This window comes from Rhinolophus ferrumequinum, chromosome 23, assembly GCF_004115265.2.
Source record: "Rhinolophus ferrumequinum isolate MPI-CBG mRhiFer1 chromosome 23, mRhiFer1_v1.p, whole genome shotgun sequence".
Taxonomy (NCBI): Eukaryota; Metazoa; Chordata; class Mammalia; order Chiroptera; family Rhinolophidae; genus Rhinolophus; species Rhinolophus ferrumequinum.
The window spans coordinates 26,956,816-26,974,443 of NC_046306.1; the positions used below are offsets into that span (position 1 = coordinate 26,956,816).

The following is a 17,628-nucleotide window of genomic DNA, read 5'->3' on the forward strand; positions in this document are numbered from 1 at the left end:
AAAAGCCCTCTAATGTGCACCCCTGGTGAAGAACCACTACATGAAAAGAGATGGAAAGAGCAAAGCAATGAGTCTTTTTATTCTGGTTCTCTAAGCAAAAGTAACGAAGTTAAAAATGAACCAGAACTGCTCAGTGATGTCAAGAATGAACATACGCTGATGAAATTCAAGATAAACCAGGAAAGAGGGGCAGTGAGAAGCTTTAGTGCACCTGCCTAATTTTGATTTGCCTTCATACTTTCCCCAAAATATAATAAAATCTACAAGGAGAGCAAATAAAACCACAAGTGACCCACGTTTTCTGCATTATCAGGAAACAATACCAAGAGCTTCAAAATATCTATAAGTAGAAAAAAAAAATTCCAACAAGCCTATACTTTCCCCAAAATATAATAAAATCTACAAGGAGAGCAAATAAAACCACAAGTGACCCACGTTTTCTGCATTATCAGGAAACAATACCAAGAGCTTCAAAGTATCTATAAGTAGAAAAAAAAAATTCCAACAAGCCTATAGGTATGGAGAGGCTTAAGAGACTGTGAAATGGCGGCACAGACTGAGGTGCAGAGTACACTGACATCCCAAAGAAACTCAATTCTAAAACAAGAATGTTGTCCAAAGGCAAACAGATGTCTGCCTTTTGTATCATCTTGTATCATCTACTTCCTTTCTCCTTGTGAAGCACTGCTTGTCTGCCATATAAGAATGAATTACATTTCAGTGTACATCAGCAACGTAAAAATGGCTGGTCCCATAAATTAAGTAGGTAAGTGTTACCTCATTCTGTTCACATTACTTTGATGAGGTTGACAAAACGGACTTAGGACAGGTGAGGTGACAGGGCATCTCGAGTTCAGAGCAGAGGTGTGTTTTAGGAACAAGTTCAGAAAGATGTGAGGCTCCCTTTAGACAGGAGTGGCTGATCCAAAAATCAAGGGAAAAAAGCTACCTGAAGGGGTATAAACATCTGGTTCCTCTGTGATCCCAGTATTATTTATCAATCGAACATGATTACTTGTGGCTGAGAAAATGTGCCCCACTAATGACAAACAGGGGAAAGAGTTTTCTATACATGGTTTTTGTTTTCTTTTCCTTAGCTTACATTATGGTGTTGTTTTACTTTTGTTATTTTCCTTTTCTTTCCCACCAGTGCCCCTGCTGCAAAGGCCCAGTTTTGTTTGCTTCTTTGTTTTACCTAATCTGCCCTGAACCAGTATGTTTGGTCTCCATCCCAGTTCAATGAGATGAGTCTACAATGACACGCATGGAGGCCCCAGCAATGTCATACTGCTATAAATATTTCCAAATGTTTGCTCTCAATGTTTGTATTTCTCATATCATGCACTGATAAAAAATGTTTCTGTCTAGCGCTGGTCCACAGGCCACATTTTTAGAAGCATTGCTCCACAGGAAAGCAGAATTTGAGCTTCATAATCACTAAATCTGGTGTTCCTCCCTAGTGGCATTTCATGTATCTGTATACTATTTAGAATCTCCTTATCTCTCTTCACCCCCACACATATATCCTGACAACCCATAACACTTCCAAATATCCCCAAGTGGAGAAGCACCACCTTTGTTGACACTCACTGATTGTATCCTAACCCCTTTACTGTGTAAATGAGGTAACCGAGACCTAGAGATATCAGATCCACCCAAGTTCACAGACTACAGAACTGAAACTGGCAGCCAGATCCACCTTTCTCCAGTCCTAGGTACCAACACATCCATTCTAAGTTTAGTGCTGTATGTAACGTCAGCAGTGAACAAATTTCATTACATTAGCTATCTAAGTATGTGTTCAACTTTCTGCTACCTTTTTAATGCTATATCCATCTGGAGAAAGTTATTTTATAGGCTAAAGAAAAATTAGATCTTTTATCAAGAGTGTGTACTGAGAAGCCAAAAGATAGTGCCTAAAAGGTTTAAAAAATAAATAAATAAGAAATAGCAATATAAGCCTATTATTTAGAAATACGGTGGTAAGTATCAAAAGAACCAGCCAAGAGTTTAAAATGGTTGCTTGAGAGGTGGAAATTGAGGAACAGAGAAACTTGGCTTTTTTCACAACGAACTTTGTACAACTATTTTACTCTTTATGCAAATGTGATAACTTTGATAAAACCAAAAATTAAAAGAAAAATATACAAAGGTATCTTAAAAGCCCAAGTCTATAATCTGTACATCACAATCATTCTATAACCTAACATTTCCATGCTTACCTTTCACCTGTCTCGTTCTCTGGAAGAAGAGCCACAGCATTTTGGGGATTCCAGTTTCCCAAGGCATCATAGCTTCCACATATTGCAAAAACTTCTCCTAAAGAAACAGAACAACCAGTTACAGCAGCATAAGTAGGCAAGTTTCAAATTTTAGTTTTAGGAAAGAAGAAAAGAGCAGTCAGTTGCGTTAGTTCAACTGGCTGCAAAGCCCCCTTTAGCAGAGATGCAGGACCTTCACTAGAAACAGGTTGGGACCCAGGCACCACACTAGCACCTACGGTATTAACTTGACCCACCTCTACAGAACCAAAGCCAGAGACAAAGAGGGATAACACTTCATTCGTTCCATTATTTATTGAGCCAATAAATAACAAGCACCAAGAAGACAAAGCGAGCAAACCATAGTCCTTGCCTTCAGAGCAGCTTCCAAGTTAAAGGGGCAAACACTAAATGAATGTAAATATTCTAAAGAAATAGGAACTCAAACAGTAGCTGTTAACAAGCTAAAGATCAAGAAAATTATCAAGGGGACAGAAGCAATTTAACAATAACAAAAAAATCCTCAAAACAAAGACTTATTATCTAGTGAAAAACCTAGTATTCCTTATGAAAATAACTATTGTTTCATCAGAACATTTCTCATCAGTAGACAAACCAACATACAGCTATTATCTGTATTTGCTAAATTTCACATATTTAGCAAAAGGCTACAGGCTACACCTTCTTCTTGGATATAAGTATGCAGAAGTCTTTGACTTATATACCAACACATCTTGAATTACTATAATTAAAATTCATGAAGAAAAAGACAATGAACTGAGCCCAAATGACAAAGTTCAAGACAAACTCCTCCACATTCTGAGAGTAGCTTGATATCCATGCTTTAGGCACTACTCTAGTAAGACTAGAATTGTAGTTGGCTGTAGCCGCCTGCATAAGCATGTTGTGAACTTGGACTGTCTAAAATTTAACTAAATTTCCAAGTGGTATAGTCACTCGGTAGTTTTCAGGGTTCTAAATATATGTGCATGAAGCACAGGGTGGTTATATATAGCAATTTCATGTCAAAACACCTTAAATATATAAATCCTTAAGCGTAACAAGACTTTTTTTTGCAATTAACTTAGGTTATTACTGCCTTCTCTGATTTAAAGGGGGAAAAAGAGGATAAACATTACTGCTAAATACAAGGTACGAATATTAATTCCCAAGACCCTATATGTTGCTATGCATATGATAGCATGTGCTCTGGCTCCTAGCTCAAAGTACAAATTACCATAAAATTAGATTCTGGCCCATTACACTTCCTTTATAAGGAGGCATGTATTTCTTAGCCCCACACAAAACAGCAGTTACTCTCTGCTCTGGAAAGAACATTTTTCCCAAATGGAAAAAGTGAAATTGGGCCTTTCCTTCTATAAGTGCTCCTGCATTTTACCAACTCCCTTTTGCAATGTTACTTTCTGCTGATTGACTGTGAATATGGCTTCTACTTTTTTTAAAAAAAGGAAACTTTTTATTAGAACAGACAGACCTCTGTTTAATTGGCTTTCATTTATAAAAGATTATAAAGACTTGAATGTTAACTAAAGAAATTTGCAAACAGCACCCCACATATTCTTTTCACTTGTTCCCTTTAACCTTACCCCTCTCTGCACTCCCCATTCTCCACATTCAGCAGATGACACTTCTTCCTGATTCGGTGATGGTCCGCCCAACATCTCCTCCTCTCCTTCCCACCTACAGATTCTTCTGCATTCATATCCACCATTATCTTTCCTCTAGTCCTTGAGAGTGAGAGTCCCTTCTTGTTCCACTGAGCCTTCTATGGCTACTGCTGTGGTCAGTCCATTTGCCTGACATGGCCAGCTCCTTCTAGCTAAACGGCCCGTGTACAACTCCCTAAAAGGGTGTGATATAGCTCTATGGTCTTCTCTCTATAGAGGAGGCTACACAATGACCCGGAGGTGAGCACTTTGACCCAAGGGCGCCAACCCCTCAGCTTCAAGCTGTAGAATCTTGCCCAGTGATTGAGCTGCACCGGATCATCTTGGCTAAGAATTTGCACTTGAATACACACCTGTCAGCTGTTGTGTTGGCTGCTAGAACAAAGATGCTGGATCTATAGAGTGAATCACTCATTCGTTCTTTGAACACATCTTACCCATGCTTTGAGCCAAACACTGTGCAAGGTGCAGGAATTCAGCATGAACAAGACAAAGTCATATCTTCATAGTTTATAATCTAGTCACAAACAAAATTACTCAATTCCATAAAATCTGTAAGAGGTACTACAAAAAGTCCTGTAACGTTGAATTTCACAGGGACCTTAACCTAGTTGAATGTGAGACTGTAGTAAGGCCAGCAGGTCGGGGGCAGGGGCGGCAGAGATCCAGACAGAGGAAATACTTTGAGAAAGTCCCAAAGGAAAGAAAGAATGCAACAGATTTAAGGAACTGACCAGTATAGCTAGAGTACATTAAACAACAAGGTATATAACCTAAGTGTGATACTGTTTTGACATGCTGTCTTACACTAAAATTATTTCACACTGTTTTAGTAGACAGCAAAAAATACAATAAAGCTAAAAATAAAAATACACAAGTAGGGAACAGTTAGCTTAGTCAAATATTTCACCAACTTACTGTACTACCAAAATTTCACTTATTTTCATGTTACTTAAAAATCATAGCCCAACTATCTCTGTTACGTGCAAAATTAAATAAAGTCACAGCTTTCTTGGAAAACATGAGAATAAGACACTTACTATTTGGGGAGGTTTTTTGTTTTTGTTTTTTCCTTGAGTTTACTATGTTCCAAGCACATTTCTAGTATTGGGCAAGCCATAAAGATATTTTCATTTAAAAATTAGGCCCACTCTAATAACAACTCCACATTTAGGATAACCAGATGAGGAAAATGCTCATTTAATTAAAAAAAAAAAGTTTTAAATTAAAACTTGACAATACCTGGTAATAGAGTTCCTCTAATTTCAAAGGTAACCTGAGACGGTGTCATTCTGACGGATTTATTTTAGGATGTTGTGCTAGGAAGAAAAAGAGAAGATATCATTTATAGTATATGAAAATATTAGCTCTAGATAGCTACCACCAAGAAACAAGTTACAAAGCAAACAAAACAAAACAAAAATGAATCTCAACAGTAAGCAAAAGATTTCAGAGACCTTATATAGAGAGACTGAATTACTTAGGAAATATGTAGCAAGTTTTAGGGTCTATAATGTTACCAATCTATTCCATAAGAATGTATAGACAAAAAAAAAAATTTTTTTTTTTAAGGATTCAAGATTCTCTTGTCACATACTTTCTCTTCTGATAAGCAGCTGTTCTGAACTCAACCTATCTTTCCTGACCAAGTTCATGTTATGGTAGAGGGGGGAAAAAAAGCAAAACAAGAAAGAAAAAGCCTTGGCTCAAGAGAGGATTTCTGCTTTAATAAAAAGGTTTCAACTTTAATAACAAGGAAACAACCAAAGAACTTAAGTATCGCCCACTGAAACAAACTAATTATGTTCTGCAACAAGCTTGCAATGTGCTTTTTAGTAACTAATGACTAAAAAAAAAAAAAAAAAAAAAAAACAAAACAAAAAAACCTTCACTCACACATCACTCTTTTCAGATTTTCTCTTTATTAACCATAGGGCCATCATTACGCCTGTTCTGCAGATTTGAATTTAGAGTCTCAACTCTATGATCTATTTCCAAACCCTGGTGATTCTAACTGATCTCACATATATGCCTTTCTTTCTAAAGTTTGAACTTCATTCAAAACCCTAAGTGTTCCACCTGTATTTTGGCTTCTAAATCTCTTCCCAGGAATACATTTTATGTCATTTAGAATAGTGTTCCTCAACATTCTTGGAATCACTTCGATCACTTACAGGTATCTAAACCCCTATGAGGTCTTTTACTGCATATCCACATTTTCTCTTTAACTGATTTTTCATTTCTTTGCTGTTTTCCCCAGCCAAACCAATCTGTTTACCATCTCCTAATTTAAGTACCTGAGGGAAGATAGGAAATAGATTTCTTTTTAAATATACAATGCCAATTCTCAAGGTTACATAATTTAATACAAAAAGAACTATATCCTTCACAAAGGCACATCATATTCTACATAATATCCAATATTCCCTTCCCCCCAAAAAATTTTGTACCACAATCCACCAATGGTCCTAAAAAAATTCCAGTGTCTTTATTCTGAATCAGTTCTATTAATTTACCATTTTAAACTGTTTATTTGCATTTATTTTATACATTATTTTATATAAAAAGTCCCAAAGAAACTTTCATAGCTCTTTATTTTCTATTTCCCCTCTGTTCTCCCTTGGCTGCCTGTGAGCACGCACACCACTCTGCACTCGTCACTTAGTGAACACTGCTACCCACAGTTAACCACACTGCCAAGTCAAAGCTGACAGATCTACAGTAGCAGTTTTCAGTGGAGGCAATTTTTTAAAAAAAATTTTGTGAAGTGAACATAGTTTATTTAAAAATGTTTTTTATTTTTTTAAATTATAGTTGACATTCAATATTATATTAGTTTCCGGTGTACAAGTTAGTGGTTAGGCATTTATATCACTTACAAAGTGATCCCCGTGGTAAATCTAGTACCCACCTAACATGATACACAGTTATTACAATATTACTGACTATATCCCCTATGCCGTCTTTTACATCCCCGTGACTATTTTGTAACTAACAGTTTGTACTTCTTACTCCCTTTCTCCCCTTTTCACTCAGCCTCCCGACACCCTCCCACCTGGGAACCATCAGTGTGTGCTCAGTGGAGGCCACTCTGCCCTCCAAGGGCTATTTAGCAATAGTGGAAGACAGTTTTGCTTGTCACAATCGCAGGTGATGCTCCTGGCGTCTACTGGGTAGAAGCGAAGAGTGCTGCTAAACACCACAGAACGCATAGAACAGCTCTCCACACATGATTGTCCAGCTCCAAATACCAAGAAAGCTGAGGGTGAGAAAACTGACCTCTAAGATCTATCCATAGGGGATTGTTATGGGGATCAACAGTCCAGGCTCAGTGTTAGCTATAACCTGTGCATCATTCCATTTACATCAATTATAAAATGTAAATGTTGAACACACACACAAACACATACACATACACATGTACAAACAAGACCATCAGTCAACATAGTTTCATGTCACTTGGATAAAGACTTCCTTATTTGGCAATACTACCATTTCAGTTAGAAAACCCAAGACTGTACTGGAGAAAAATCTGTTCTTGATCAAAATCATTTCTAAGATACCTATTCTACTTTCCAAGAACAAACATGATCTATTTAAAGCACATACATCCAGTTCTAGCACTGCCAAAGAATGTCCTAAATCTAAAAATACCTCTAGATTGTTAACCCCCCATAACCTATCATTATCCAAATATCTTAATAGTTCTTTTAACATGAAATCTGATATAATAAATCTGAGTATATAAACCTAAGAGTACAAATATTTCCTTTTCTTTTACTTATTTACTTTAATTAAAATTTATTGGGGTAACAATGGTTAGTAAAATTACATAGATTTCAAGTGTACAATTCTGTAACACATCATCTATGTATAACATTGTGTGTTCACCACCCAGAGACAGTTCTCCTTCCACCACCATATATTTGTCCCCATTTACCCAGTATTTCCTTTTCTAATATATAAAATGGCTCATTGAAGCACTGCAATCTTACATTTAAATTTATCTATAGCATATCAAGAAGAAACGTTAAGGCTAGCAAAGAAACTCAGCTTTTAAGTTACTGAATTAATTTTGAGACACAGCAAAAAGCCCCATCATCCAGTAAAACTGCTGAATAACCAACCTCAATCGCAACCTAACCAACCTTAATCTCAACCTGTAACTTGTACTTTCACCTCGTGTTTACTACACCACAGCTCTCAACCAAGGGTGATCTTGTCTACCTCATTACATAGTATTCTATTAGCTGATCAATTTTAAATAACTATTTTAACCAATTTTAGAGAAATGAGATGTAATTATTTCTATGTATTAAATCCAACAGCTGATTCAAAATTATCTCTAAATTTCTACTGCATTAAAATGGGAAAATTATCTAAATTTAATTTAAGGGAAATCAGTTATTAAAATTGAGTCTTTCATTCTAAAAATTGCTTATAAGAGTGGCTATAGTAACTGCTGTACACAGCTGCAGTAAATATACTGTACAAAACTATATATACAAGCAAAAAATACCCCCCAAAAACCTCTCCAGATGTCAACAAAGAGCATTATCTTCTACTTAGATTGACAAAAGTCATATAATCTGATTTAATTTCCACCCCACTCCCTCAATGATTACCATACCAAATAAAAGCCTGGGGAGCTGCTGCTACAGCAGTTTACTTGATCATGGACAGAGGCCAAAATTCTGGTGCAGGATTGAAGCGTGTAATTCTGGCACCCAGCTACCACCAAAACAGTGGTGACGAAGTAAAATACTGCTCTGTGATGGAACGCGAAACTTACATATCCACCAATCAACACTTCCTCTTCATCCAAACAAGCAAAACAAAAAAACAACCACCCAACTTGGACAGGGGCGGTCTTCAAGATACGCATAAAACAAACAGTAAGATGAAAAACTACTAGTCATTTTCCCATACCTGAGCTGACTGCATATGGAATTTAACCAACTTACCTATTAACTCATCGACAGACTACACTTCCTGAGACAGGTTTTTTGGTTTGGTTTTGTTTTTTAAATATAACATCTATTTTGTGCTTTTTGAAGATAAATTTTAAACAGCATTCTCATCCGAGATTTTGAGCAGCATTTAACACTACTTTAATACTTTTTAAAAGATTCAAGCAATTAGCAAAATACAACATTGTTAATTTATGTTTAAAAATATTTCTGAGTTTACACTACCTGGCAAAATAAATTTGACTCTCTTCCTTTTGTCAAACTATTCCAACACATGACCTTACTAGTTTACCAGCTTAGGGGACAAAAGGGAGATTTACGCAAACCAAGGTACAGGAACATTTAGTTTAGAGCTAAATTGAAGTCATGGGTATTTTTAGCTAAAATGCGTTTCTCTGGCCAAAAAGAACATCTCTCAGTGTTTTCCTCCAAATTTTTTCAAAGAAAAAAAGCTGTTTCCAATTCTCCTTGCTCTTTCTTAAACTCCTAACAGTTCTGTGTCTCATAACTGGCTGTAAGAAAGGAATATATGCATATGAAATGCCTGTTTTCCTGAGTTAATTTCTGTTCATTCTGGTGGACGATCATTATTACCCTACAACTCTGACCCCAGTAAACTTTGAGCCAATATTTTAATCAAGTGTATGCAGACATGAATGGATTTTTATTTAAGAAAGCATTTCTGGAAAGTTCATTAAGCCAAGTTAATTCTTTAATCAACTCTCTAAGCAATGCAGCAAAGTTTTCCCAAATGTGTTCCATTTCATGTTATCTTGATATTACTTTCATATATATTTCATATATTTTTCCTGGTTAAGTAGTTGCACACAAAGATTTGATTCCTCAACCTACTTTTTGTACGTATCAAATTTTACTCATTCTGCCACAGTGAGATTTCTTTTGTTGTCACTTCTTCTCTGAGTACAACTTTCCTAAGTCTTATTTCATCTAGAATATTGGTTCTCCCTTGTTCTTAAATCAAGATAGGGCCATCTGCAGTTTTACATGTTTATTTTGTGTTATTTGTAGTCAGAACAGTAGAAGTTGGAAAAAGAACTGATAGCTTGTATTTACTTTTTAGCTAAGTCACAACTGTCAACAATGTAGCAAGACGGGGAAACGTGAAGGGGTGGTGTAGTGGGTGGGAGCTGGGGAGAAACAGGGAAGGTGAAGAGCGTAAAGAAGCCAGATCCAAACATCCTGCTTGGTTCCACCAGTTCCCGATGTTGGTTCTACATCAAGACTCAACAGCTGCCTCAAGATGAAAGAATTCTCTCCAGTTCATGACTGAATTCACGGCAGATTTCCTTTATAACCGGGCAGGGGGGTAAAGGGAAGGGCTGATGAAGCACCTAATTGATTGAGGCTTTCTCGGAGAAGTCATCAAGGCAAATTAAAAGGCTTTGAAGAAAGTAGAGCTTCGGAGAGAAGAGGGCAGCTGTCTTAAAATTGTATCGAGGGCACCGAGGTCTATTCCTGGAACCTTTTCCTAAGAGAGTCAGGCACTTTGGTTTCTTGGAGTAACTGAATTATCCCAAGCATGCCCGAGACTATGGGATTTGCAATTTCAGAAAACCAGCAGTTGTCAAAACACTACGAGTGAGGGACAGATGGAGAGTGGTGGTGGGCAAGGGGCAAGCGTGAGCTGGAGAACAGACGACTTCAGCTGCATTGTGGTTTCTTCGTTCCTTAACTTGGTCCTTCTGATATTCGCGGCGGTCCTATGCTCTTTGCATTCGGGTATCCCGAAAACCCTTCACACAATTCTCAGAGGGGAGAACTAAGGACCAGGCAGCCCAGCGGAAACGTGGCAGCAAACAATAAAAGTGGAATAAATAGGTGTTCTCCACCGACTTACCGGAGCGAACGTCCAGGCCGCGGTTTCCCCGGCGGGCAGCGGCCAGCCCGGGCTGGGCGAGCCTGCCCACCCCTCGGCCCCGCCGCGGGGCCCGGCGACCCCCGCCCCGCCGCGGACCCGGGGCCGGGCCGCCCTGACAGCTTCACTGCCACGTGAGCCGCCGCTGAGGCCCCCGCACGGAGCGCCGGGCCCGCCCAGCTGCCCGTCTCACCTGCCGGGTCCGCGGGTCCGCGCCGCCGCCGTCGCCGCCGCGCCCGAGAGCGAGTGCAGCGGGCCAAGGTGCCGGGTTCCCGCTGTCCACGCCTCGCCAGCGCTCCCCAAGGCCGCCCGCGGCGGCGCCCAGTGGCAGGAAGCGGCTGCGCTCAAACCGGTTTCAGCTGCTCCAGACCAAACCGCCAGGCCACCCCGCGGGGCGGGGCCGTAGGGTCGGCTGGGCGGGGCCTGACGTCACGCCCGGCCCCCTCCCGGCCAATCGATGGCCGCGCGCGGAGGGGGGCGGGCCCTGCGTTCCTGGAAAGGGCCCGTGTCCGCGGCCGAGCGTGGCTGGGCATCCCTCGGGTCCCCGCGGTCCGCCTTTTCCGCTGACCTGCAGTCGCAGCGGGCGGCGGCGCAGAGGAGAGCTGGCAATTGATCAGAGACGCATACCTTGGTCCCCGAAGCCGCTTTACGACAAACCAAGTGTGGAGGCTGGAACTGCAGTTCTGAATTGTATTTTTTCCTATTCGAAAATGAGGGAAATGAGCAGGCCAGGTGTTTTCTGGAAAGTTTCCGTCGTTACAAAACGACAAGCACACTTGGATCACATATTGAAAGTTGAAAGTGAGAAGTAGGTGACTTAAGATGTTGAGGCTTTATAGCTTTGCCATGCAAAGTGTGGTGTACAGGTCAGGGGCAGCACTTGGGAGCTGTCAGAATTGCAGCCTCAGGACTACCACTGACCTGCATAATCAAATCTGCGTTTAACAAGATCCGCGCGTTATTTGTATGCGAATTAAAATTTGAAGGAACTTTTCTGAAAGCTTTCTAAAAGCTTTCAGAACCTTTCTAGACCCGCTTTGCAAAAGTTGTAGTCGTTTGTATCCTGAAAAGATCGTCCCTACAAAAGAAAGAGAAAGAAAGGAAGAAGAGAGAGAGAGAGAGAGAGAGAGAGAGAGAGAGAGAGAGAGAGAGAGAGAGAGAGAGAGAGAGAGAAAGAAAGAGAAGGAAAGAAGAAAGAAAAGGAAGAGGTGTTTCTCTCCTTTGACGGTCCCAGAAAAATTATTCAGCATTGGCTAGGTACCTAACTTAAACTGTTATCTTTTCAGCATCAAAGTTAGCTTTTGGTTAACCACGAACATAAAGTTACCAGATTCATATAAATTAAGTGAGATACTGAAAATTAAAAAGAACCACCTTTGTTGTTCAACTTTGTTGAAGAACTCATAATAAGAGATAGCTTGAGTTGTAAATTGGTTCAAATGAGCCTACTGAGAAGGCGTTTGGAGTAAATGAGCTCTAGCTTTTGACATAGCCTCTGGTTTACAAATCAGATTGTTCACAGCCACATTTCATATCTGAACTTGGATTATATCCCAGGGCATTTCTGACAATGTCATCCATTCAGTTAATAAATAATTATTAAATGCTCCTTTGTGCTAGGCACGGGATGCAGAGGTATTTGGTGGCACTCGTTTTAATACCAAATTTCTTAAAAAATTAAAATTTCTTTCTAACTATGTACCATTATATACTAAAGTTTGCTGTTGTGCATTTCCTAATAGCTTGGAGTTGATTTCATTCCTCTGCAGTTTGTCATACATACTACAGTGATGAATTTCTTTCATACAAGTTTTTTTTCCCTTTAAATGTTTACTATAGATCTTTATTTTCCTGTAGTCATCACCATTTAGTCAAGCAATCACTTTTCTAATGTTCACAGGTCAAGTTAATGGATCTCATCCATACTCCTTCCCTAAATCCCATTGAAATGACAGAAGTATTATACATATTCGAAGGATGCTATCAGCTTTGTTTTGTGCTGATTCTTCTCTCAGAAATATTCATTATGACTTGGATAAAAGACTGGCCATTTGTGCTTGTCTCTTGATCATGCCACACAAATATTGTAAATATTCTCCTGAGTTATTCCACAATTGCTGTACTGTCAGAATCTTTTATCAGACTCAAAACACTATCAGTTTTGTGTGTTTCATTTACCTCAGTCGTGGCCCTGCTCCTCAAAGGTACTATCCATCCATACCTTTCATTTCCTCTGCATTAGTCCATGAACATTTTCCCAACTTACAGTATACATTTATTCTTAATGTAGGTGACAAAATTGTTACAGTTTACTTTTTGCTATTGATTTTTCTACATATTAAGATCAGTCCTGTATGGAGGAAACCAAGGAAATTGCTGATTTCCAAAGCTATTAAGATGCTTCACATGTGAAACTTTAAATTAATTTCAAATTGGCTACAGCTTTTCTGGTGGTGCTTTGCTTTCCAAGCTCTCAAATGCATGATAGGATCAAAATGTCTGGAGCAGAAAAGGTTCAAAGGGCAAGGTCAAAATGTCTTCCTTGACCTGTTTCTTTATCAGTGCAATGGGAATTTAAACACCACAGGTTATTTCAGATGAAGTTTGAGAAGGCACCCAGCACCTAACACATTACCTGCTGCTCCCAAATGCTTATGTCTCGCCCAGGCTTTCACGGAAACTCAGTTCTATGAAGGAACTACCAGTTTCGTCAAATGTAAGAAGTCGATTGTAAGACAATACTAAGAATCAAAAAAGTGCTGCCCTTTAAACTATACCATACTACTGTAGTTTAACTTAGACTGTTTCATTATACTTATTAAGAATATTCTTTTATACCTATTTAGACATAAATTTTAGTATATATTATTCTTGTGGATACATACAAAGGAAAATACAAGTGAAATAAATTATTTAGATATTCTCAAACTTCTTCACATATATAGTTCAACCCTGAAATAACATTGGAATGTTCTTGTTTTTCTAAACAATATTATACAATAACTGATGCAGCTTTTTTTTTTCTTAAGTGTTCAAATATTATTCCTGGGATGTTTTCCAAGCCACTGATACCCACTGGGCAAGTTTTGATGCCATTACTATTTTTGATCCTAAGAGAAGGTATCAATGAAGGCGTACAGACAATAGCCAGGACTCCTACTTCAAATGGTCCTCAAATGGTTTGTACACTGAAACACCCAGGGGTTGTAGCTGTTAATCATGCCACCAGGAAAACAACCCCATTCGAAAGTCCAAGTAATGACAAGTATGTCAGGACTGCTGCCTGACCATCAGTGATTTCAAAGGTTACAATGATAAGAGGGGGATGTTAGAATGGATAAAATAAGGTAATATCCACCTTAACTCACAGAAGTGTGGCTATTAAACTAATTGCATAGATAGATAATCCACAGTTACTGACCCATTAAATTTCCTTAACCATGTTTTAAATCTGTATAATAGAAAAGGGAGATCTTCAATTTTTTATTTATTTAATGGAAGAGTAATCTAGAAAGATTTGTCAGTCACTATATAGAATCTCCTTCTCCACAAAAAGGGACAGTAGAATAACCATTTTTCATAACTAATTGGGGAAATCCTTCATTTAATTTTGACTAAAGTAACTTTTCATCTCTAATGAAGTCATTTGTAGGCCACCATCCCCATACAAATGTTTGCTCAAATTTTCATGTTTAGTTAGTGTAGCATTCTACAGAAAATCCTGAGTAGTAAGATACTGTTTGTAAACAACTAGTATATTGGTGAAACAGTCTCTAAAGAAAAATTGCCACATGTAACATAACGTAACATAATTGTAACTCTGGAAAGTGTTCTGTGGACTCTTTAGGAGTCACACAAAAAAGAGGAGACTCTTTTACAAGGAGTCACCTTGTAAAACTAAGAAAAGTTATTGTTAGAAAACACTGAACTGAGCTATTTTGTTTTCAGCCTGTTTCCCTTGTTATTATTTTTCTGTCTTTCCAAATGCTTCGAAGTCTTGTACATTCTGCATTAATGTGAATTCCCCAAGCAAATTCTCTTTACTGCTCAAATTGTTCAACAATTGACAGGCTACCATTTTATCATTTTAGTGAAAATACTGATGACTGCCTGAAGAATGAGGGGCTGTTTTCAGGACATATCCTTACTCTGAACAAAAGAACTCTTAAGAGCACTCCTACTACACACCAGGCTCAAAAACCCAGCTGCCCACACCAGACTGGCGGGGGGCCAAAGAGAGCTGGGACTAGAGTCAGGAAGGCAGAGGTTCTTGGCAATGGTGGCACATTTATTATGTGAACGATTTAGGTGAACCAGCCGATTGGAGACAGTGATTCTGCTCTCTGTTCTACTGTTGACTTGCTGGCTTACCCCATACCTTTATTATTTTACCTATAAAATGAAAATAAGTGTGGGCACTAATACTTTGTTGCTTTTATCTCTTATATCTCTATTTTTCCCTCCCTGTAATCAGGTCCTTAAGGGTAAGGACTACATATTATTATTAATCTTCACATCCCAGCATAGTGCCTGGCACATAGCAGGTATAAACATGCTTATAGAAATCACGGACAATTTCAGGCAAGAGTAATAAGGAATGGTCAATTCTAGATGTCAGTATTTAATAATAAACAATGCTTCGTGTACCCATTGGAGAAGCAGGGATTCCGCTGCTGTGGGTTCCACTGCGTGGCTTCCCCTTGCATCCATATCACCTTGTCCTGCTCTGGTCATCAACAATGGCATTCAGTCAGATGACATATCTGACCCACAACTGTAGACATATGGCCAACACAGTGAATTTGTTTTTCAATTTTTATTGGGGAATATTGGGGAACAGTGTGTTTTTCTGGAACGCATCAGTCATTGTCCTTCCGTCTAGTTGTGGAGGGCACAGCTCAGCTCCAAGTCCAGTCGCCGTTTTCAATCTTAGTTGCAGAGGGTGCAGCCCACCATCCCATGCGGGAATTGAATTGGCAACCTTGTTGTAAAGAGCTCACGCTCTAACCAGCTGAGCCATCTGGGTGCCACACAGTGAATTTTTTTTTTGAATTTTTTAATCATTATTTAATTTTCATGTACACCCTAACACAATACAGACCCCACCACACCTTGTTACCCACCCATTGTCCCAATCATACATTCCATATGTTCTGCCTGGCTCAGATAGGCCTCTGAATTTGGATTCCAAGACAATAGAACAAATTCTGAATTATCTCAGGCCTGCTGAGTGAAAGGGAACCTTGTCTTCCTTTCATGAAACCAGGTGGGTACCATGGCCATGTTCCTTACTGAATTTTCCTGCAAAAGAGCAAAGGTATGTCCCAAGGGGCATGGAGAGGCTGGAAATACCCAAACAATTTGAGATTCATCAGCATTACCATGAAGTCAATTAATGTGACCATACCTTAAAGTGCTAAGACATCAAAAATAAAAGTAATCAAAATATTTTCCTATAGGAGAGGAAAACCCCAAGTACCTATGAAAGTGATGGCAGTTAGAATTCTGAGGCCATCTTTGTTTACTCCAGATTTCACTAACTGCTAGTTATTTTTTTGAAATTTGAGTAAGTGGTGTTTATTTAATATATCTATATGATTCATGGTTCGAAGACTAAGTTATAGTGTATATAGTCAATCAAATTCCATCAGAAATGGAAAGTAGCTCCCAAATTATTACCCAGTCAACTGTAGAAATACGGATATAAGAAACATCCAAACTTATAGAGAAGTTTTATAAGAGTTTATTTGAGCCAAACTGATGACATAGGCAGGGGAGCAAGATCACAAGTGCTCCAGAAAATAGCAGTTTTGCTACTTCTTTTGTGCATTTGAAATTAAGAAGGGAACATAAGGGAGATTGTGTGGAGGTGGGAGAAAGCATGGCAGGGATTGATTACAGGATAGTTAACAAGATCATGTGCTTTCTTGAGGGTGGTTATGTCAAAGGTATTTTTAAAAAAACAAAATCTTTTATTTATTTGTGTTTTTCCAGGACCCATCACCTCCAAATCAAGTAGTTGTTTCAATCTAATTGAGGAGGGCGCAGCTCACAGTGGCCCATGTGGGGATCAAATTGGCAACCTTGTTGTTCTCTAACCAACCAAGCTACCCACCGCCCCTTCAAAGGTATCTTAACTTAAATGCACAGAAACAATGAACAGGACTTGCTTAAGGCAAAGATAAACCTTTTACTAAAAAGTTATATGCTTGGGGCATGACTACCCTCCGTGACCTATCCAGTTAGATCACTCTGTGATCTGATCATACATTTCCATGGAACCCCCACCCCCTTTTTTTTCTGTCCAAAGAAATGAGTATTAATAAATTCAACTAATTAGTTGGTCATAGAGATGTTTATTTTACTGGGTTTGGGGAGAGAAGTTGCAAGTAGAGAGTTTATTATAGAAAAGTTCTATAGAAAAATGGCATCACAGTCTGATAAAACTTGTCATTAAAATCGGGAATTATTTTCTTAGGTCCCAGATCACAGTCCATAGAAACCACTGCCAAGACACCAATTTATGATTCAAAACATAGAATTATGGCCAAAGCAGGGACCCACTGTGTAAGGCAAACAGCCAAATTTTTTTTGTAGGAGATCAAAATTTATCTTGGAAATTTTAAGGAATTCAGGGACTTAAGAATCCTGTAATAGCCAGAATCCTTTTTATGTTCAAAACAGTGCTGATTCTACAGTATGTCAAACTCTGCCAAACTAGTAAGATTTCCTCAAGGACATCTCTCTTTTTACCTCCGCTTTGAAATACTATTGATGCAAGCTGGCTGCGCAAAATTCATGTCATAAACTGTATTATGTATCTATAGTTTCAG

General features: G+C 38.7%; 1 protein-coding gene across 3 annotated transcripts in view; it reads right to left on the minus strand.

Annotated features, from left to right (window-relative positions):
* GPCPD1 (glycerophosphocholine phosphodiesterase 1) overlaps positions 1-11,165 on the minus strand; it is a 51,014-nt gene extending 39,849 nt beyond the window's left edge. Inside the window, exons 1-3 of one of the 3 annotated variants that reach the window (XM_033094233.1) lie at positions 10,989-11,165; positions 5,192-5,268; positions 2,223-2,319 (exon numbers count right to left, since the gene is read on the minus strand). In XM_033094233.1, coding sequence (XP_032950124.1) covers positions 2,223-2,319; positions 5,192-5,240 — 146 coding nt within the window. In that variant the 5' untranslated portion in view covers positions 5,241-5,268; positions 10,989-11,165. Of the gene's footprint in view, positions 1-2,222; positions 2,320-5,191; positions 5,269-8,579; positions 8,600-10,777; positions 10,890-10,988 lie in introns of those variants that run through there. The other 2 variants (XM_033094234.1, XM_033094235.1) reach the window with 2 other exon arrangements.
* Positions 11,166-17,628: the final 6,463 nt, after the last annotated feature.